Raw genomic sequence first — 23357 nt, forward strand, 5'->3', positions numbered from 1 at the left:
ATCCAGAACCAAAGGAAGGCTGGCTGAGTGGTAATTCTACAGCTAGAAGGAAAGAGAAAAGCACACAAAGACTCAGAGGAGCTGCAAAAGGCTGATGTACGGAGACGCGCGCACGCGGAGAGGACAGGCGGCTGAGTGCCTGGCTGGCTTTCTCAAGCGGGAGGGAGACGGAAGCTCCCGACTGCACTGAACCCCAGTTCTGGGCGAGACCCTGGGGACCCAGACTCATTCAGGGGGAATCTGGACTGTGAGGAAAAGAGAAAAGCACACAAAGACTCAGGGGAGCTGCGAAAGGCAGAGGTCTGGAGGCGCGCGCGAGTGTGAGCAGAGAGGACTGACTGCTGAGTGCACTGCTGGCTTTCTCAAGCAGGAGGGAGATGGAAGCTCCCGACTGCGCTGAACTCCAGTTCCGGGTAAGAATCTGGGAACCCAGAGCCATTTGGGGAGAAACTGGACTGTCTGGCAGCGGGCGGAACTCGAGGGCGGCTTTCTCTCAGAGGTGCTTACAGCAATTACCGAGGGACACTGAGACCCAGGGGCCTCATAGGGCAGGGCTGACGGGAAGCCAAGGCTGTCTGCTCCACCCTGAGACTCCGCCCCATCCAAGCTGAGCACAGAGGCTTTTGCAAGTGTTGTCTCATAAGGGTGTCTCCAGCACAGAAGTTCTCCCAGCGTAGACACAGCTGATCCTCACAGCCAACTGGCCTGGAGGTCAATTCCTCCCAGTGATACCGACAACAATCAAGACTTAACTACAACAAGGCTGAGCACACAGTCCATAAAGGGGTGCACCAAGAGTGTCCACCTCAGGTAACTGGGGAGGCTGAGCCACTGGGCCCTATAGGACACCTAGCACACAAAGCCACTTTATCAATTCAGGGAATCAGCCAAAATGCGGAGACAAAGAAACAGATCACAAATGAAAGAAATGGAGGAAAGCAAACGACTGGATATAGAGTTCAAAACCACAGTTATAAGGTTTTTCAAGAATTTCCTAGAAAAAGCCGATAAATTTAATGAGACCCTTGAGGATATGAAAAAGGACCAACTAGAAATTAAACATACACTGACTGAAATAAAAAATATTATACAGAGACCTAACAGCAGACTAGAGGACCGCAAGAATCAAGTCAAAGAGTTGAAATACAAAGAAGCAAAAAACACTCAACCGGAAAAGGAAAAAGAAAAAAGAATCCAAAAATATGAAGATAGTGTAAGGAGCTTCTGGGACAACTTCAAGTGTACCAACATCAGAATTATAGGGGTGCCAGAAGAAGAGAGAGAGCAAGATACTGAAAACCTATTTGAAGAAATAATGACCAAAAACTTCCCCCACCTGGTGAAAGAAATAGACTTACAAGTCCAGGAAGCACACAGAACCCCCAAAAAAAGGAACCCAAATAGGACCACACCAAGACACATCATAATTAAAATGCCAAGAGCAAAAGACAAAGGGAATATTAAAAGCAGCAAGAGAAAAACAGTTAGTTACCTACAAGGGAGCACCCATATGTCTGTCAGCTGATTTCTCAACAGGAACTATGCAGGCCAGATGGGAGTGGCAATAAATATTCAAAGTGATGAATAACAAGAACCTACAACCAAGATTACTCTACCCAACAAAGCTATCATTCAGAATTGAAGGTCAGATAAAGAGCTTCACAAATAAGAAAAAGCTAAAGGAGTTCATCAACACCAAACCAGTATTATATGAAACTAGAGGCCCGGTGCATGAAATTCGTACACGGGGGTGTGTGTCCCTCAGCCCAGCCTGCACCCTCTCCAATCTGGGACCCCTCGAGTGATGTCCGACTGCCCGTTTAGGCCCGATCCCACCGGGCTAAGATATTACTCTTTTATTAGATAGGATAGAGGCCTGGTGCATGGGTGGGGGCCAGCTGGTTTGCCCTGAAGGGTGTCCCGGTGGGCAGTCGGACATCCCTCTCACAATCCAGGACTGCTGGCTCCCAACTGCTCGCCTGCCTGCCTTCCTGATTGCCCCTAACCGCTTCTGCCTGCCAGCCTGATCACCCTCTAACCACTCCCCTGCCAGCCTGATTGATACCTAACTGCTCCTCTGCTGGCCCGATTACCCCTAACTGTCCTCCCCTGCAGGCCTGGTCACCCCTAACTGCCCTCCCCTGCAGGCCTGGTCACCCCTAACTGCCCTCCCCTGCAGGCCTGGGTCCCTCCCACTGCCTTTCCGTGCAGGCCTGGTCGCCCACAACTGCCCTCCCTTGCAGGCCTGGTCACCCCTAACTGCCCTCCCTTGCAGGCCTGGTCCCTCCCAACTGCCCTCCCCTGCTGGCCATCTTGTGGTGGCCATCTTGTGTCCACATGGGGGCAGGATATTTGACCACATGGGGGCAGCCATCTTGTGTGTTGGAGTGATGGTCAATCTGCATATTACTCTCTTATTAGATAGGATAGAGGCCTGGTGCATGGGTGGGGGCCAGCTGGTTTGCCCTGAAGGGTGTCTCGGATCAGGGTGGGGGTTCCCTTGAGGCGTGGGGCGGCCTGAGTGAGGGGCCTGTGGTGGTTTGCAGGCCGGCCATGCCCCCCGGCGACCCAAGCGGAGGCCCTGGTATCTGGGGTTTATCTATCTTCTACAATTGAAACTTTGTAGCCTGGAGCGGAGCCAAGCCTTCTGTTTGCTCTGTGGCAGCAGCCATTTCTATTGGGATTTATGTATCTTCTATAATTGAAACTTTGTAGCCTTAAGCGGAGGCCTGGGCCGGCCAGGGTGTGCAGAAAGCTTGGCTTCCTCCATCGCCATGGGCAACCCTAGCCTCCTGCTCTTTCCAGCTCTGTGGCTGCCGCCATTTCTGTCTGCATTTATGTATCTTCTATCATTGAAACTTTGTAGCCTTGAATGGAGGCCTAGGCCGGCAAGGGCAGGCGGAAAGCTTGGCTTCCTCCATTGCCGGGGAAACCCAAGCCTCACTCCTACTCTCTGTGGCCGTAGCCATCTTGGTTGGGTTTATTTGCATATTTGCTCCTGATCGGCTGGTGGGCGTGGCTTGTGGGTTTGGTTGTGGGTGTAGCGGCCTGATGGTTAATTTGCATATTACTCTTTTATTATATAGTATGCTGAAAGGTATTCTTTAAGAAGAGGAAGAAGAAGAAAAAGGTAAAGATAAAAATTATGAACAACAAATACTTATCTAGCAACAAGTGAATCTAAAAATCAAGTGAATTAAAAATCTGATGAACAGAATAAACTGGTGAATATAATAGAATCAGGAGCTTAGAAAGGGAGTGGACTGACAATTCTCAGGGGGAAAGGGGTGTGGGGAGTGTGGGAAGAGACTGGACAAAAATCATACACCTATGGATGAGAACAATGTGGGGGTGGTAAGGGCAGAGGGTGGGGTGGGAACTGGGTGGAGGGGATCTATGGGGGTGGAAAAAGAGGAACAATTGTAATAATCTGAACAATAAAGAATTATTAAATTTTTTTAAAAAAAGAATTCTTACAATACCAGGAACTTTCAAATTTTCTATTTCTTTTCTTTTTTTAAAGTCTCTAAAGTACTTGCAAAAAAATATCTGCAATAAGGTTTACATAAAAGTGATGAGATGGTTTTGTGGTTAGTTCTTTTTTTGTGTGTGTGTTTTTTTGTCTATCTGTTAAATAAATATTGAAGCATTTACTGGCAATGTTAAAATGATAAAATATTTAAGATCTCCTTAAAATACTCTAGCAACAACAAAAGAGTGGTAGGGGAAAATAAGTAAAACAAGATCAGAAAGTTGGAAGTATTGAGTTGGGTGATGGGTACCATTATTCTATTCTACTTTATGTACATTCAAAGATTTTCCCATAATACAGTTTATTGAAAAGGCGCTATGAAAAATGAAAAGCAATATGTACATAGTCACATCCATTCCTCATATCATCCAATGTAGCAAAAGTAAACTCATGGCCGAACACTTTTTTAAAACCTCAGGGTGACTATTTCACAGGGAGCATATGATTCTGTACCTTTTCTTCATTAGGCAAGAGTATGTGACAGGTAAATCTACCCAGAAAAAATAAACGTCTTTCATTTGCATCTACAAATTTGACTCAGAAGATTCCAGGTTTTCTGAACTTGGCCACCATCAGACCAACAGTCAGCCATCACAACACTACTTGGTTCATGACATTTAAAAAATAAAATACAAAAGAATAAATAAATAAGATACAGACTGACTCAAGCCTCAGCAAGACCCTATCCATTCGCCTTCTTGACACAGAGGACAGGTTATGTCTTCTAAGAGGACACACCAGTCCATACACAAGTCAGCTGCAGGCAAAAAGCCTCAGCACTCAACAGAAGTTAGGCAACCAATACCAACAGCATTCCTTTTACATAGTCTGTTCTTGATAATAGTTGCAAAGGATGATATGAATCCTGAGGATCTGGGATCCCCACACTGATGACTTCCCAGTGTATCAGCGTAACACAGAACACCCCCCACGTGTGTTCACAAGGCACTCGCAGTTGGAGGGATTTCACCTGCATGATCACCAGTGAGCCTCGCATCTCCCAGGAGAGTTGGTATAGATTGGCTTACCCCTATTTTACAGATGCGGAAACTCATGGTCAAAGCGGTTCAAAGATTTGCTCTAAAACAACAGGAGTCTTCAGATTCCCAGGACAGTGCTCTTCTCACTACCCAACCCTCCCCTGGAGCGTGCCTGTGATGGTGAGGAGGAGGCAAGCACTTCATGGAGAGAAGTGGGGCAGAAAAGAGGGGAAATCAGCTGTAGGCCCAACACTTGCTGGGTTTCAAAACATCCTCAATTTATCCTGATTGCCCATGACTTTGTGCTGTCTATTCTTGGCCATGAGCACAGAGACGCTGATTGCACTTCTGTTTGCATGCACGTTTCTGGGGGCTTGCTTTCTCTGCTTTCTGAGCTCTGACAGAGGCCTCCTAACAACTCACCCGACCTAAGAAACACAGAAATCCTTTTTTTTAAACCAGGAGGGACTGTCATGGTTGTGGGGATGGGGCATTAGCTGCTGGTCCTCTCTCTCATTATCAAGGTGATACAAAGAAAGAGAAGTTGGCAGAGAAAACAGTCACAGCCCTCAACTCCCATGGGCCACTCAAGCTCGTAGGAGAGCAAAGCCTACCTCTCTGACTTCGTGGAGCTGGCCGGAATACTGACTCTTGGCTCTTCGAGCAGCTGCAGGCGACTTGTGATGCGTGACTGTGACAACACCGGGGGCCCCCACACCGAGGTGTCTCTGGCTACAGGGAGACGCAGAATTGGGTGTTCCATGGGGGAGCAAAGTGAGACTTCGGCTTCGGGAGCTTGGAGTAGTCTAGAATAAGCAACAGGTGTCAAAACTCAACAACCAACGTGCAGAACACAGCTAAGTGTTGGATTCCATTTATTTTGAACCTCTTAATTGCTCTCCTTCATCTGTTTGGAGAAATGAAGGCACGGGGGTGGTATAACAGCACTACATGCCTTCCCACACTTTCTCACACTCACTCACCTAAGAGACTATTAACTGGCCTTCTGATATCACCCCCACTGTGTCTCCTGCCCCACACTATGGCCATGAAGAGCTACTCAGAGTCTCCACTAACACCATGGACTCTCCCGGATCTGCGCCTCTGCACATACTAGCCCCTCCTCCTAGAATGCCCTCCCCTCCTGGCCAGCAAACTTCAGATGAACCTTTAAGACTCAGCTCGGTGTTCTCTGGTGCGTGGAGCGTCTCCCTGTGTGTCTCAGTCTCTCCGCTGCACTTATTCCACTGCATTGAAATTATATTCATTGTCCAGTTACTTTCTTAAGATATTCTGTCAAACTCATCTTTATATCCCCAAGACCTGGCACATGACTTATTATTTATTAATTTATTGGTTATGAATTTCTTAATACATGTTTGCTGCCTAAATGAGTGTACTGTTATCCACCAAGTAATCCCCATTTGTTAATGCCGTGCTTATATTTTATCCTATAGTAATATATAATCCAAAAAACAACTTAATGTATGGTGAAGATGGCATCTCAACTTAGTGGAGATGAATTTTTTTTTAACACGTGGTACTAAGATAACTGGGCAGCCATCTGAAAAACAAAACTGGGTTCACCTCTCAGATCACAGACCCCCAAACGGATCAAAGAGATTAAAAAAAAAAAAAAGCACTAGAAGAAAATGTGTAGCCTTGGGGTAGTGAAGGTCTAACACCTCCAAATGCAAAAGCCATAAAAGAAAAGCTCAATAAATTTGATTACCTAAGAACCTGAAAACTTCTGCATGGGAAACAAACAGATTTTAAAGGCTTACTCCCACCATCAACAAAGCCGAACAATAAACTAGGAAAAGTATTTTCAACTTGTTTCCCAGACAAAAGGCTCATCATTCTCATTTATAATTAGGAATATACTTCCTAGGAAGTGATAAGGACTGTAAACTAAACTAGGGCAAGATGTAGACAGTTCACAAAAAGACAAATGGCCCTTAAACCATATGAAAACATGTTCAACTGTACTCATAAGATAAATGTAAAATTCAAGCCACATTTAGATAACATCTTTTACTCAGAACATTAGCAAAAATCCAAAAGTTTGAGTATACCACCTGTGGACAGGACCACAGACAAACAGGTTTGTGGGAGCATAAGGTAGCAAAAACCTGTGATGAGGACCATCTGACAGTACCTGTATCTGTTATCCAGGGATGCCCTGATTGGGACTGTGTCCTCCAATACTCCTGCACCCAAGTGAAATGGCATATATCCCATGTTCAATGGCAAAGTGTGAGAAACAACCCAAATGCCCATCAGTATGGGCCAGGTTAAAAAAAAAATATGGCATACCTACTGAATAGAATACTACCAAGATGTAAGAGAATAATGAGCAACGTCTCTGAGTTGGCCTGGGGGAAAAAATATCTGAAACTATATAGTTAAGTGAAAAAAGCAAGGTGTAAAGCTATTCTATAGTATGCCGAGTTGCATCAAAATGTGGAGACTGAGTATTTTTATTGTCATTTGTTTAAAATACAAAAAAATAATCTATAAGGATATACAAAAAAAACTGACACTTATTTGTGGAGAAACAGAGAATGACAGAGTAGGATCGAAGGGAAAGGGAGATTTTTCACTGCATAGCTTATTTTTATATTCTTTCATTTGGAACCATGTGAATGTAGTACCTATCCAATTATTTTTAAATTCCACATAAAATTTACATTCTAAATGCCCCTGTACCTCATTGCAACTTGGGAAAAGGCAGTTAGAGGATATGTTGAATTCATGTCAACATATCAGATATTTACTGAATACCTACTATGTGCCAATGGGAGTATCTACAAGGAGAAATATGAGATGTGTTTCACCATAAATGTTTATGGTATTGCTAGAGATATAAGACACTGAGACAGAAAGACACACACATACACACACAAAGGGAGTGCACACAAGGTGCTAATTTGGCAATACAGCCAGAAAATGCCTGAGAAGTGAGGAAGAGAAAAATCAATGAGAGTTGACTTCATCATGGGAGGCTATTCTGAGAGTGAAGAAGACAGAGACAAGGCAGCAATGTATAAGGACCTCAGAGAGTCAGGATGTTTGAAGCAGTGTTAGCCTCCTGCCTTGGGTAACAGTCACCGCTCTAAAAACTGTTCAATGTTAATGGCCTACAATTTTACAAATCACCAAAAGGTTGGGGAGCAGGGTAGAAACCAGAATTTTACATTTCCCCACAATGCCACAGGAGCTTGTAAAGGTTCTCCAGGCCAGAACTTGGACATAATAGGAATACAGATAAAGTTGGGAAGCAGTGTATTGATTTTAAATAACTTTAGGTAACTGGAGAAATCTGTGGTCTCAGAATTACATATGCTGTGATTACAGTCAAATAGAGCAATCATCTACTTACAGCCCCAATCTTTTCACTCCAAGTGTGGAGGGGGAAAGACGCTATCTCTTTAATCCTTTAATGACAGTGAATTTGCCAAAGCATTAAGAGTTTACTAAAATACATTATCATTGTTTGGGAGGCTATTCCAACCCAAGAAAAGGCAGATTTTCCACTGGGCTTTGAAGCCAGACCGACAAGTTTCACTCCCCCAGCTCCACCAGGTTCTAGCTGTGTGACCTCGTGAGAGTTAAGCTTTCTTATTAATCATCAATTTCCTAATCTTTAAAACAGAAATGATAATATTGACCCTTAAAAGGCATCATGAATATTAAATTCTATCATGGAGCTGCATGGCTAACGTTTGTTTCTTTCCTTACATCACTTAATACTTGATCGATGAAGGCCTTGCTGATTTTTAAAATGTTAAAACGTCACTTAGCACAAAATCATAAGCAGTCACTGACCTGCTCTTTATTTTCTATCGGATCAGAAGTGCTGATGAAGCCCAAAACATAATTAAATACTTTCCGGAGAACCTATATGGTCAGCAATTAAATTATAAGACTGTAAAAGGGAAAATACTTCCAGGTTCTGAGTAGAATGAGAACCTGTCAGAAATTAAGAGATGGGAATAGCTCTGGCAACCTTTGCTTGGAACAATATCACCATAAATGGCCATAAATCAAGAAATCCACCCAGAAGCAAAATTATTCCACTGTGGACATCTAGCCCCATGATCATTATTTAATGGCTGTCATTTGAATTCACAAGCAGTAGATTTGAGTCGAAACCCTTTAATTTCCCATTAACTGTGGGATTCACAGTTTAATTCACATGCAGACCTCCTCTTAAGAGTAAAATGAGCAAGAGTCTCAGTCTTGGTAAATCCCATAGGTCATCAGGCACCAGGACAAATAGAGAGCAAAGGCAGCAAACTGCCACCATGATAAACGAGTGAGTTCTTTCCAAAACACAACCTATATAAAACGCCCAGATTTTGTGCTTAAATGTAAAACACTTATCCTAGCTACTAATCCTATCTAATAAAGAGGTAATATGCAAATTGACCATCACTCCAACACACAAGATGGCCACCTCCATGTGGACACAAGATGGCTGGCAGGGGAGGGCAGTTAGGGGTGACCAGGCCGGCAAGAGGAGGGCAGTTGGGGGTGACCAGGCCAGCAGGGGAGGGGCAGTTAGGGGCAACCAGGACGGCAAGAGAGGGCAGTTAGGGGTGACCAGGCCAGCAGGGGAGGGCAGTTAGGGGCGACCAGGCCGGCAGGGGAGGGCAGTTAGGGGTGACCAGGCCAGCAGGGGAGGGCAGTTAGGGGCGACCAGGCCGGCAGGGGAGGGCAGTTAGGGGTGACCAGGCTGGCAGGGGAGGGCAGTTAGGAGCAATTGGGCCGGCAGGGGAGCAGTTAGGCGTTGATCAGGCTGGCAGGGGGGTAGGTAGGGGGTGGTCAGGCTGACAGGCAGAAGCCGTTAGGGCAATCAGGCAGGCAGGCAGGCAGGCAGGCAGGCAGGCAGGCAGGCAGGCAGGCAGGCAGGCGGTTGGGAGCCAGCAGTCCTGAATTGAGTGGGATGTCCAACTGGCCGTTTAGGCCTGATCCCACCAGGATCGGGCCTAAATGGGCAGTTGGACATCCCTCGAGGGGTCCCAGATTGGGGAGGGTACAGGCTGGGCTGAGGGGCACATCCCCCACCCCCCCCCTGCACGAATTTCGTGCACCGGGCCTCTAGTCTAAAATAAAGTATTATCAGCATTTGAGGAACAACATGGCAGGTTTTTGCTCCAAATATTTACATCAATATTTCTACGGGGTGACTAGAAATGCCAAGTGTCCCATCTGTGGAAAATGCTGAGTCAATGGTAACCATTTCTATTCGGGAATAAGATTATCCCTTTCCCTAGGAGAGTCACCCTTTGGGTCTGCCTGATAAATGGGGTGGTGCCTAAGCAGAGAATGTGGTAGCAGGGAAGATCAAGTGCTGACGCTCAGGTCCCACCCAGGCATTCAACAGGCAATCAGATTTTATGGTATTTTTTTCAATATATTTTTATTGATTTCAGAGAGGAAGGGAGATGGGGAGAGAAATACAAATATCAATGATGAGAGAGAATCATTGATTGCTGCCTCCTGCATGCCCTCTACTGGGGATCGAGCCCACAACCCAGCCATGTGCCCTTGACCAGAATTGAACCTGGAACCCTTCAGTCCACAGGCCAATGCTCTATCCACTGAGCCAAACGGGCTAGGGCAGGTTTTATGATATTTACCAAGCTCTTGGATTGTCCCTACACTCTTCAGTGGATTCATAAATTCCCAAAGATTTTGAGGAAGGAACACACATGTACTTTTGGTATTTACTGGCTAAAACTGGTATGAAGAAAATGTGTGACTGGAAATAGAAAGGATGTACTAGAAAGAATATGTTCAGCCAGGGAAATCACACCATGAGCTGGAGACAGGAAGTCTGGTCTGGGAAGCTTAGAGCAGAATCAACTGGACTATCCAAGGCTCCCATAGCATCCCATGTCTAGAAGAGTAGCAGGAGGATCTAATCCTACAGGACAGTGTTGGGGAGAGATTAGGAGCACCGTTTCTAAAGTCAGTGGCCTGGGTTCAAATCTGGATTCTACCACTCATGAGCTGTGTAGCCTAGGAAGGTAATGTGGTGTTTTTATTGCTAACATTTTACTATTACTACCTCATTGGGTTGTTGGAGAATGAAGTGAGAAGAGGTAGGTAAACACATGCCACATAGTAAGCATGCAGTGACTGTCATTATCATCCATAAAATTAATAAAAATGACGCCTTCAGGTACCGGTGTAGTGGAAGGGGTAAGTAGCCCCAGAGTCAAATACCATATGGACTTAAAGGTTGTTGTTTTTTTAAAATGTTTTTATTGATTTCAAAGAGAGGAAGGGAGAGGGGAATAGAAACATCAATGATGAGACAGAATCATCAATTGACTGCCTCCTGCACGCCCCCTATTGGGGATCAAGCCTGCAACCCAGGCATGTGTCCTGACAGGGTAATCGAACCCTGACCTCCTGATTCATGGGTCTACAGTCAACCACTGAGCCAAACTGGCTAGGCTTAAAGGTTGTTTTTGTCCACAGTGCCTTAAGAAGACATAGCACTAACTACTTCCTTAACTTTTTTTAAGATAAATTAAAAGTAATCATTCTAATTACTAAAAACAGTTTGCTTCAGATAAAAGGTACATTTAAAACATGAATTCACTTTTTCAAAAACCAATCTGTTGCAGAACACAAAGTGCCTGTAGCTTATTCCAATGCTACATGGGTACCAAAGATAAAAAACTACTTTAAATAGGTAATGGGCAATTTCCCATTAGTATTTTAGAATAAAATACAAAACCCCAAATTGAAAAAAATAATTAGCTGGTCCTAAAAAATTTCTTAAAACATGTATCAAAAGTTTATAATATGCTTGCTGAAGCTCGAATTAAAAAACTGAAAAGAAGGGGGGAATACTTTACCACTTCTGCACAAAATTGATCTATTGGGAAAAATTACTGAGGGTCAATTAATTGTCACAGCATCCAAATTATATTTAATATGGAGCATATTTTCTTCACTTCCTTGAATTTTTTCACAGTAAAGGGAAAAAAAAGACTGTATTTCTGAGTAAAATAGCCCAAGAGAGGCAGGAAAGTCAAGCCAGCCTGGTTATTTATTGTGAAAAACAAATTTAACTAAAACCATTTCATTATATTCCTCTCTCTTCCTCTAAGAAAAATTAATGTACCATCTCTATATATGTGAAAACTGAGCACAAAAAACTGATTTACTCCTTTTCTTCCAAAAGTAAACATACCTCAAAATCAACAAAAAAGGAAAGGCATAACAATTTTTAAAAAGTATATTCAGTGCCTTCAAATTATTCAGAATTCCATTTTTCTCGTAGTCAACATCTGAATAAAATGTGGAGTGTTATTTTTAATGAGTCCATTCTACTATTTTGCTTAAATAGCATCATACGGACTTTTCATTTGCCCTGTTTTTTTTTTTGTTTGGTGGTGTTCTTTAATGTTCAGTTATCTCAAGCTTAAATCAGACCTAAAGTAGAAATAAAAATTTTAAAACTGGGACATTTTCCAAGTTCATTTTCATGATTAACTTTCAAAATTATACTTAGCTCTCTCTACTTTTTCAAATTCCTGTTTTCTTGCAGAAATAGAAATTTCCAAGGCTAGAGAATTTTTCCTTTGTCATCTGCAAATCTTCAATATATCCTAAACATTTTCCAATAATCTCTTAAAATACACACACATAAGTGTGAGCAAACATGTGTGCAAAGAAAAAAAAGTGGTTTTCCCCAGAGAGCAGTCTCTAGCCAGCTTCTAAACATAACATCCCGAAACCATGATTATACACACAAATGCTAAATCTTTAAAAAATCAGCGCAAGCAAATGCATATATTTCCATTTCTTGCAAATAGAGGAAAAGAAAATGTAACATTTTTGCCTTGCTTTTTCTCGCAACATTTTCAGCCCCCAAATAAAGTATTCTGACTCTTCTCTGACAGCTTATCCAACCACTTCCGAATCCCTAACCCATGCCTCCGGCCCAGCCTCTGTCTAGGTCAAACGGGAAAGTCCCAAATGGACTTAACGCATTGGTCTCATGCACTTGGCCCCCTTACCACACACCACCCCTTTCCTCCCCACTTCCTCCAGCCTTTTCATCTTCCAGATCCACTTAGGAGGAGTCATGTGGGATTTCAAAATCTTCCACACATCCACCTTCAGCTTTTGCACCTTCCACCCACATCCTTTGTTTGGGACCTTGCAGTTCCAAGTACCAAGATTCCTTTTCTATGCTTTATTCTGAAAGTGTGAAGATTGTTTCTTTCTACTGACCATAATTCACCTATTTGTCATGCTGTGGAAATAGAGGATTTTAGAGCTAGAAGGAACCTCAAGTCTAACCCTCTCTTTTTACAGATCTAAATACTACAGGCTCAAAAAGGTAAAATAAAACATATAAAAGTAGGACCCAAATGACAAATCTCTCTCAAGATTCAACTAAGAAAGCTCAATTCAAGACTCAGCCCCTCCAGGTGGCCCTCAACTGAATGAGGACCTAGTTATTTACAGCAGTGTCTGACACAAGGCAGACATTAAAACATTTAATAGAAAGGAGGAAAGCTAATATCTGTTGTACATTTTTTCATTTTTACACCTTTCCTCTTACCCAAAACTTCAACCCACACACCTATCATCACAAAAATATACACACAACCCTTCTTTGAAAACAGGATAACTGTACTATATTCTCTTGGAATTGCAAATCCTCAAAGAAAATAATTTTATTTTATATATTATTTTATATATTGTTTCATGTTTTTAAGTAACATGAAACAAAGACTTTTTAATGTTAAACTGCCATTTTAACAGGAAAAAATCTGAAAACAAAAACTAGAAAGAACTTTCCTTAATTTAGTTACACATCAAAAACCTAGAGTAATCACCATAATTGATATAGAGATTTTAGCTTCATTGCTTTTAATTTTATAAACAAAATAGGACAAGAAAAAATAAGAGATAGAAAGACAAAGGGAAGGAATAAAATGTCATTGAGGGAAGATGTGATCATTTTACAAAAAAAGAAAAAGAAAACTAATGAGTCCAGCAAAATTGCCAGATATATGAATTTAGAAAAGTCAATAGCATTCTTCTGTATCAACAATAACCAATCAGGAAATACGGTAGAAAAGAAGATATTCACAACAGCAAACAAAAGCTATGATGTATAAGTATTGATCCAATAAGAATACATACAAGCTTTGTGAAGTAGATTTTTTTTAATCTATGAAAAGAAATCAATGAGGAATTGAGAAAATGAAAATATACATATCAGATTAATTAATGGGATGGATTAATACTGTAAAGATGTCAATTCTTATATAATTATTCTAATAAAATTGCAACAGGAATTTGAGAACTCAACAAATTTATTCTAATATATGAATGGAATAATAAAGATTTGTGAAAAGCCAAATTAATTTTGAAAAAAGGAAAAGGACACATCCTATTACCAGATACAAAATATTAACAAAGCCATGGTGATTATATAGTATTCATACAGGAACAAGTGACTAAAGTAAAAACTGGAAAAAAAAAAAAAGGCATAAAAGCACTTACGTATATACGAGAACTTGGTATATTACAGAGGCAGCACCATAAACTAGTGGAGAAAAATATTAATATTGGGAAAAGCAAAAATAGCTGCCTCTATACATCACAGCATATAAAAAGGTAAAAAAAATCAAAATGTAAAAAATAAAACTACAAAGTTAACAAAAGAAAATTCAGAGTTATCTACGTAATTCTGTATGTAGGAAAGCATTTCTTAAAAAGGCCAATAGCACAAATCACAAGTTGAACATTTGATGGATTCAAGCACATTGTAAAGAAGGGTTTCCATTCAACGAGGACACTTTAGACAAAATTAACAAATTATGGGCACTGAGAGAAGACAGATTAATATCTATAATATAAAAGGAGCTCCTATAAATAGAAGTCAGAAAACACTATCAAATTGGCAAAAAATAAAGACAGGCAATATACAGAAGGAGAAACATGAATGACTACAACGCATCGCACAGAAACACAAATTAAAGTGACTAGGAGATTCTATACCCACCAGATTCGCCAAAATTAAAGTGTAAAATAACACCAAGGACACAAAGGAACTGGAACCTTCTGCATTGCTACCAGGAATAGACTGGTACAGCCTGGAGAATTTAGTGAAATATATATGCATGTTCCTATGATTCTCAAGCTTCCTACTAGGCAGGTACCCAATAAACATGCTCATAGTCACTTGAATATATAAGAATGTTCACTTTTTATGTACATCAGTAATAGGTTGTATAAATAAAATGTAGATTATTCATACAATAAACAATATACATGCATCAGTTAGAACAGTGGTTCTCAACCTTTCTAATGCCGCGACCCTTTAATACAGTTCCTCATGTTGTGGTGACTCCCAACCATAAAATTATTTTCGTTGCTACTTCGTAACTGTAATTTTGCTACTGTTATGAATCGTAATGTAAATATCTGTGTTTTCCGATGGTCTTAGGCGACCCTGCTAGGGATTCTCAACCTGTGGGTCGCGAGCCACAGGTTGAGAACCGCTGCTGTAGAGCCTAAGACCATCAGAAAACACAGATATTTACATTACGATTCCTAACAGTAGCAAAATTACAGTTACGAAGTAGCAACGAAAATAATTTTATGGTTGGGAGTCACCACAACATGAGGAACTGTATTAAAGGGTCGCGGCATTAGAAAGGTTGAGAACCACTGAGTTAGAATGACTTAAGAGGTACTTACAACAACACAGACAACTGAAAACATACTGATGAGTTAGACAAGTTTAAAAGATAATAGCCTTAGCCGGCTTTTCTCAGTGGTTAGAGTGTCAGCCCATGGACCACAGGGTCGTGGATTCTATTCCTGGTCAAGGGCATGAATCTCAGTTGCAGGTTCCAGAAGCAACCAATCGATGTTTCTCTCTCTCCCCCTCTTCTTTCCCTTCCACTCTCTCTCTAGAAATCAATAGGAAAAATATCCTCGGGTAAGGATTAAAAAATTTTTTGTTAATTTTATGAATGATTAAGATCTGCAGAACAATACCAGTTATGTCATTTTAAACCACATGATAGGCAAACAAAACCCATACATCATGCATGTCAAACTTGTGGCTGGCGGGCTGCTTGCCATACATATTCAAGGAATTGATGCTAACAGAAACAAAAAGAGTGGGAGCAGGAGAGAAAGGAAAACAATTATAAGAGTTTCAAGAAACATTCTTTACTTTATTGAGTTGTACACCTGGATGGTTTTGTGAACCAATGTCACCCCAATAAATTCAATTAATAAAATAAAATAAATAAAAAATATTTTTTAAGAGATGGCCTTGTTTAGACTGATGAGTTTGCCATGATTCAATAATGATGGTAACAATTTTAATTATAAATATATTTACAATAGCTAACACTTACATGATACTATGTGCCATGAGCTGTTTTAAGTATTATATATATATATATATATATATATATATGTACACTAGATACACTCGGCCTGGCCTGCAGGGATCAGGCCGAAACCAGTTCTCTGACATCGCCCGAGGGGTCTCAGAGGGCGGTTCTCGGGTGACACACCCAGGAATCGGGCTCCCTCCTCTCTGGTTCCAGGTGCGTCACCCAAGAAATGCAGCTGCCAAGTCACCACAGCTCAGAAGCTCCTGTGTTGAGCATCTGCTCCCTGGTGGTCAGTGTGCATCACAGCTACCGGTCAGACGGTCTTTTAGGCTTTTATATATATATATACTAGAGGTCCGGTGCATGAATTCGTGCACCAGTGGGGTCCCTCGACCTGGCCTGCGGGATCTGGCTGAAACCAGCTCTCCGACATCCCTTGAAGGGTCCCTGATTGTGAGAGGGCGCAGGCCAGGCTGGGGGACCCCACCAATTGGCTGCAAGCTAACCTACCAGTCAGAACATCTACCCCCTGGTGGTCAGTGCACATCATAGTGACTGATTGATCGGCTGACTGTCTGCCCCCTGGTGGTCAGTGCACTTCATAGTGAGCAATTGAGCAGCCTTAGCATATCATTAGCATATTATAGTTTGATTGGTTGAACAGCCAACCAGTCGACCAGACACTTAGCATATTAGGCTTTTATTATCTAGGACTAGTAGATACGTTAAGCCATTTAATCCTCTTTATAATCCCATGAAGTAAGTACTATAACTTCCATTTCACGAATGAGGCAAACGAGGCATAGAGAGACTCAATATGTTTCCCCAGGTCTCACAGCTAGTAGATAATGCAGCTGGGATTCAAGTCCATGTGAGCTGGCTCCAGGGTCTATGCTCTTAGCCACTACACTGCACTGCCTTGCTAGAGGTGATTCACCCACGCTCTTCAACTAAGCTCCAAAAAAGTCACCACAACTCTTTACAGACCACAATGGCTGATAGCTTAGTTGGAACTGAGGGGCAACAATTACTTCATCATACCAAACAAAGCCCCATACAGCATACCAATTCTCCAATACTTAGTAAGTTCATTAAGGCTAAAATACATCAGGCTAAAATACATTTACTTAAATGTTTTCTTCATCAATTATCTATAATAACAAGGGCAAAGTTTGATGGACAGTATATCTACAGATGTTAAAGATAAAATGCAGGTCACACTCATAACACTTAATGTTTATCCATGAGTCATTTATCTATGCCTTACTGTCTTCCCCTAGACCTGTGGTCGGCAAACTGCAGCTCGCGAGCCACATGCGGCTCTTTGGCCCCTTGAGTGTGGCTCTTCCACAAAATACCACGGCCTGGGTGAGTCTATTTTGAAGAAGTGGCATTAGAAGAAGTTTAAGTTTAAAAAATTTGGCTCTCAAAAGAAATTTCAATCGTTGTACTGTTGATATTTGGCTCTGTTGACTAATGAGTTTGCCAACCACTGCCCTAGACTGTGGCCTTCCTCAGGCCAGGGACTGTGTCTAGCCACAATGAACCCTATGGAACGTAATACAGGCGCTCACCTTGCAAATGCTATGAACATAATAAATACTGAGAGAGCAATAAATCTCCCAACCTCAATTTTAACCACTGGTTAAACTACTGTTCCCTCCCTAGAAACCTAATTTTAAGAACACCAACAATGACTCATTGGTTTCTCCTCTCCTTTTCTAAGGGACAGAAGAGTTTGGAAATGATACCACCCACACTTTATTATAAGTAAACATAAAATGTCCAAAAAGCAACCAACACACCTTATTCAGAGATCCAAGTATTACTATGTGCCAGGCAATTGAACTATAACAATGAATGAAACAGACAAATATCCCTGCTATCATGGAAGTGGCATTCTGGTGAAGCAAAGAGATAAAAAATAAATCAGTAAAATACAAAGTATTTTAGATAATATAGGATGATATAAAGCAGGGATAATACATATAAACAATATAAAGCAGAGATAGAGAAAGGTGGGACGGCTTTCCAGTTTTAGATAGGTGGCCAGGGAAGGCCTCATGAAATGGTGGCAGCTGATTTAAAGATGAAAATGAAGCAAAGGAGTGAGCCACGCTGACATCTGGGGGACAGTATTCTCAGAAACTCAACAGGTGCCAAGACCCTGGGGTGTTTGAGCAAGGAAGACAGCATGACCAGGGTGGACGTGAGCAAGGCATAGAGCAGTAGAGCTGAGGTCAAAAAGGTAAGAGACTAGAAAGATGAGCTCCTGAATGAGAAATTACAGACAACTGCTAGGCAAGCCAGAGTACCTGGTATCTCCTGGGACTGATTCAGACACTCAGAATGATAAGCCAGTTAGAACAATGGGTTCCAATAAGCTTTTCCCTCAGGGCCATATTCAGGTATTACACTGTCATTTGCATACAATTTACATAAGTCTACATAGCATGTATCATCTCTATTAGATCATTTTCACGGTAAAATTGTATTACTACAGCCCTCAAGATTGGCATTTCATGATTTATTCCAGTTTCTATTTCTTCCCACATCTCAATGTAATCGGCCCAGAAGATATTTCATGCCAGAAATGAATCACAGAACAAAAGGAGACTGCATGTCAAGGAATTCTATAAATGATCGCTCTATAATGTGGTGGGAAAGGGGCTCTTGTTTTATGTTTAAACTTTTGTCACCTACCAGGGGGTCAAACCAGCTGTGGGGATGAGATGCCCAGTGCAATTGTAAGACAGAACATTTCAAGAAGCAAATTTGATTTTCTTACAATCAATAACTAATCTCTGACAGAGGCGCTCCTATGTGCTCAGAGATCATTATCTCCTTCCCAAATGCTCAGGCACAAAAGCATGAAGCTCAAAGGACTCTCCCTACTTGTGTTTCAAAAAAGCTTCACACTGAAAAACTAAATCACATCATTGTCAACGTGCCTCGGCTGCACGCAGAATCCTCCAGGATCTGGGGAATAAATCCCACTAATTACTTATTCCCAGCTTGGCATTACTGATGAGGTTAAGACGGAAATGCAAGATTTGCTAATAACTCAGGGGATCTGGGTAAATGATACGTGGGGGGTTGATAGCCACAGGAAGCTGCAGAAACCTTATAAGCCTACGTGTTGATTAGGAAATTTTCCTGAAAATACTATATGTGACCAGAACCTTTGAAGCAATAGATATTTGCCTTCCTCTTCTCTGCTGCACATTTTATATGTATGTAACACACACACATACACACAGATATACTCCTATGACCCTCTCTAATTCTCCGTAGGGCACTTCTTGCCAAAGCAGAAATAAATTGTAGGTTCACAGGCTTATGCTAGCACTAAGCTAGGCTTACACTTAAAGCTCAAAGGAATTTAGAGTGTGTGTGTCTTGGATTTTTCAGAATCCAGACACAGGACTTGACAAGTATATTAGAGCCAACTGATTTTTTTATTTTTTGCTTACAACTAATTTCTGGATCACAAAGGAAAAAACCTCACTCTCAGATCTCTCAATTTTATACCAAAGAACTAAAGACAGAAAATCAATAGAAGGGTAAGTGGTTTAAGAATTTGGTCCCTAAAAAAACCCAAAAACAAACAAACAAACAAACAAAAACCAGCCCCGCCATGGCTCAGTGGTTGAGCACCTATCTATGAACCAGAAGGTCAATGTTCGGTTCCTGGTAAGGGCACATGCCTGGGTTGCAGGCTTGATCTCCAGTGTGGGGCGTGCAGGAGGCAGCTAATCAATGATTCTCTCTCATCACTGATGTTTCTATCTCTCTCCCTTCCTCTCTGAAATCAATACACATTTTTTTTTAAAAAAAGAACTTGGTCCCTTTCCTTCTAACCACTGAAATTTGCTGGACCTGGACCATATTAAATGAGTATCTGGCAAAGGTGGAAGCCTGCAGAATTCCCAGGGGTGCCAGTAATTTCCATGCAGCAAGGATGTGGGTGGAGTCATTAGAAGAAGCCCCAAAGAAGTGTAGACAATTTTAAAGGCGAGGATTTTTGTATTGCCCAATCTCAGGGTATCAGGTAGCAGAGTCCGAAAAGCTACAGTAGGTGTTCTCAATGTCCTCAATTTAACGAACTAATTGGATTTCCCACCACTTTTCACTCCTTTCATAACCCCCCTTGACTGCTGCACACAGGGTGCTGACTGCTCATGGCTTGGAGCCTCTCTCTGATTATGCCTACACACTTCTGCTCTCACCAGTTTAAGCTAAACACCTACAAAAGCCAACTGTATTTAGTCCCCACTCTGCTTATGCTGGCACACTTCATTACTGTAAGTGCATTGTTTAAATAAATTGATAAAATATAAATATGAAAAATAATGATCTTTATGAAACTAAATTGCATGACTTGAAAAATAACAATAGAAGTGAATTGCTAAAAATGGTTGTTGAATTGCATGTGGGCATGATAACTATAAAAAGCCAGAAACCATTTATTTAAAAAAAAAAAAAAAAAAAAAAAACTAAGAGGATTCTGTAATGAGTTTGCCCTGCTCTTTAAAGAAACCAAAACAGGAGATGAGAGGTGATACATTATAGACATGCTTTCTTTAAGAAAAGATGCAGAATTCCTACCAGTAAACCCACGCTTGATGACAGGGCCTTGGAACTACATCTAAAAATTGGTGAGTGAAGATTTTAAGTTAAAATGGCATACATGGTTAAGGTCTGTATACATCACATTTATGATTCCTTGCTTTAGCCAACTGTTTTTGATTAAGGGACCATGTCTCCAAATCATCAGCTAAAAGGACTTCTCCCGAAGTCTCGGTTGTAAGGTTGTAGAACCCTGGAGAGGCCTGATGGTCAATGTGTGAGCTGCAAGAAAGCAGTTTCTGTGAGCTCACTGACTCAGCCAAGAGCCTGGCTCAGCACAGGAGAAGTGGTGTTGTCTCACAGGTCAGTTAGCTCTATGTTAATACTCTGGGCACAGGGAGAAGGAGGGTCTGATCCTCCAGGGCATGGAGATGCAAAGTTGTCAGGTGTTAGAGAAACACGGACTCAAAATGCTTCTGAGTCAGTGTATTACTGTCGTCACAGAGGCCAGAGCATATGAAGTAGAAAATTAAACTCTGATTGTTCCCTGCATGAGAGGACAAGAGCGATTTCTCCTCATTTGTCTCCAGAGACCCTACCACCTGTTGGAGACCAAATTATCCTTTTTTTTAAAAAAAAAAAGAGAGAGAGAGAGAGAGAGAGAGAGAGAGAGAGAGAGAGAGTTTGGTCTGATTATAATCTAATTGGATTCCTACAGCTTTAACACACTTAATGGTGTTAACTCTAACAGATCAACCTGCCTACTAATCCCATCAAAATGAATAACAGGGAGGGAGGAGGGTAAGAGGAGTGGGACAAACACAGGGCCTCCACACAGAGCTAGGCTGAGAAAGGCCCCCATGGCTCCCATGGGTACTATCAATTCTGAAGCTTTGAGAGAGAAAGAAACAGTGGCCACCAAAAGAGAGGAGGAGGAATGCAGAAATTCCATGTGACAGAAACGTGTGTGTCCTGCCTTACATCCTCTCAACCCACTTTTTGTTTGTTTTATTTTCTGTTGTAGACGCTATTACAGATGTCCCCATTCCTCCACCCTCTACCTGCCCCCACCCAGCATACCATGCCTCAGCTGCGCTATTTACCTCCTGCTTTCTGACCTGGGCTGTTTAATGGAAGCCAATTCAGAAAGTCAATGGGAACCCACTTTCATGAGCAAGTACAAGACAGGTACAAGAGCAAACCTAGAAAAGCAAGAAAGAGATAACTCCCCCATGGGGCAACCCTTGACCAATGGGACAGGGGAGCCAGTGGAAAAATAATGACATCCTCTTACATGGGTGGAGAATTCTGAAGCACATTCTGCATGGTAACTTACAAGGGTGACCGATGGGTTCTGCTCTCATTGCCCAAGGCATAACCAGGACAACAGCATACATTTTGGGTGCCTTTGTCAATTTCCATTAGGTCACTCTTCCTGGTCTCCCCACTCCACTCCACTAGAATCACATCCCTGCACCCAGACTCCACCTTCTGTGGGAACCTACCTAAAATAACAGGTACACAGTTTCACAGGATGCCAGGCAGCAACCGGAATGGTATGCTTGCTTTTATCTGTCATCTGCGACATTTTCTGGTCCTCCTTTTCTTCCCCATCCAGATTCACTCTCTATAGAATGAAGGCCTAGTTGGCATACCAATCATATTTCATTTCCTCCTCAAATCTTTCAAGAACTATACTGAGGAATACAGAGAGAAACTGCCAGACAAGGGCCCAATCTAGACACTGTAAATAGAACATAACTGATTAAAGACTTCATGATGGGGTATCTTCAGGACATAGGCCCAGTGCTCATGGTAGTCATACAGTTAACAACTCCCATATCACTGGCAGCCATCCGTTCTGAACCAAACAAAGACGGCAGCCACGAGTGCAGATGTGCTATCTGAGCAGACAGGGAGGATGAGGCAATGACAGGGACTCTGGGATCTGGGGCTATGGAATTAAGATGGGCTGACAGGCAGAGCAGGAAAAGATTGTTTATCCCATGAGCAGTTGTGACAAGACGGATGAGCTTCTGTCTTATGCTTCACACTGTATATGTAAGATGCTGAACTAGGATTCCTGTAACAACGCACCAATCACTCTCTATCGGTGAAAACAGTACCCATGTATTATTTTTGGGCTTGTGACCAAAATCAATATAAAGCAGAGAAGTGCTTTGTGGAAGCAAAATGTGTGGATTCCAACCGTGAGCTTCCATGATGTATGTGGACTGCCTCAATGTAAATTATTCTACAACCTCGAGTGAGGAATAAGATTAATGTCTTACCCAAAAGAAGTGAGATCGGGGACTCAAACAAATACATGGACACAAATTCACAGCAGCACCAATCACAAGAGCCCAAAGGTAGAAACAACTCGGATGTCCATCAAATGATGAATGGATATACAAACTATCATATATCCATAAAATGGAACATTATTCAGCCATAAAGAGGAATGAAGTCCTCATACATGTAATACTGTGGTTGAAACTCAAAAGCATTATGCTGGATGAAAGAAGTCAAACACAAAATGTCGCACATTGTATGATTCCATTAATATGAAGTATCCAAAATAGGTAAAACCAGAAACAGAAAGCAGATCGGCGGTTGCCAGGAGCTCAGAAGGGAAAATGAAGAGTAACTGCTTAGCCCTAGCTGGTGTGACTCAGTTGACTGGGTGTTCATCCTGTGCACCCAGAGGTCACTGGTTCAATTCCTGGTCAGGGCACATGCCCAGGTTGTGGACTTGATCCCCATGAGGGGGGCGTGCAGGAGGCAGCTGGTAGATGTTCGCTCTCACATCAATATTTCTCTCCCTCGTCCTTCCTTTCTCTCTAAAAAACAATACAAAATGTTCTTCCTTCTCTTCCCGCA

General features: G+C 42.0%; 1 protein-coding gene across 2 annotated transcripts in view; it reads right to left on the reverse strand.

Moving 5' to 3' along the window:
- OSBPL10 (oxysterol binding protein like 10) overlaps positions 1–23357 on the reverse strand; it is a 227931-nt gene that overhangs the window by 105250 nt on the left and 99324 nt on the right. Inside the window, exon 4 of one of the 2 annotated variants that reach the window (XM_080673446.1) lies at positions 5127–5318. The exons of the other annotated variant lie outside the window; for it this stretch is intronic. Within the exon in view, the coding sequence (XP_080529572.1) occupies positions 5127–5318 (192 nt within the window). The remainder of the gene's footprint in view (positions 1–5126; positions 5319–23357) is intronic. 2 annotated transcript variants of the gene reach the window in all.

This window comes from Plecotus auritus, assembly GCF_963455305.1.
Source record: "Plecotus auritus genome assembly, chromosome: 6".
In the NCBI taxonomy this organism is placed as follows: Eukaryota; Metazoa; Chordata; class Mammalia; order Chiroptera; family Vespertilionidae; genus Plecotus; species Plecotus auritus.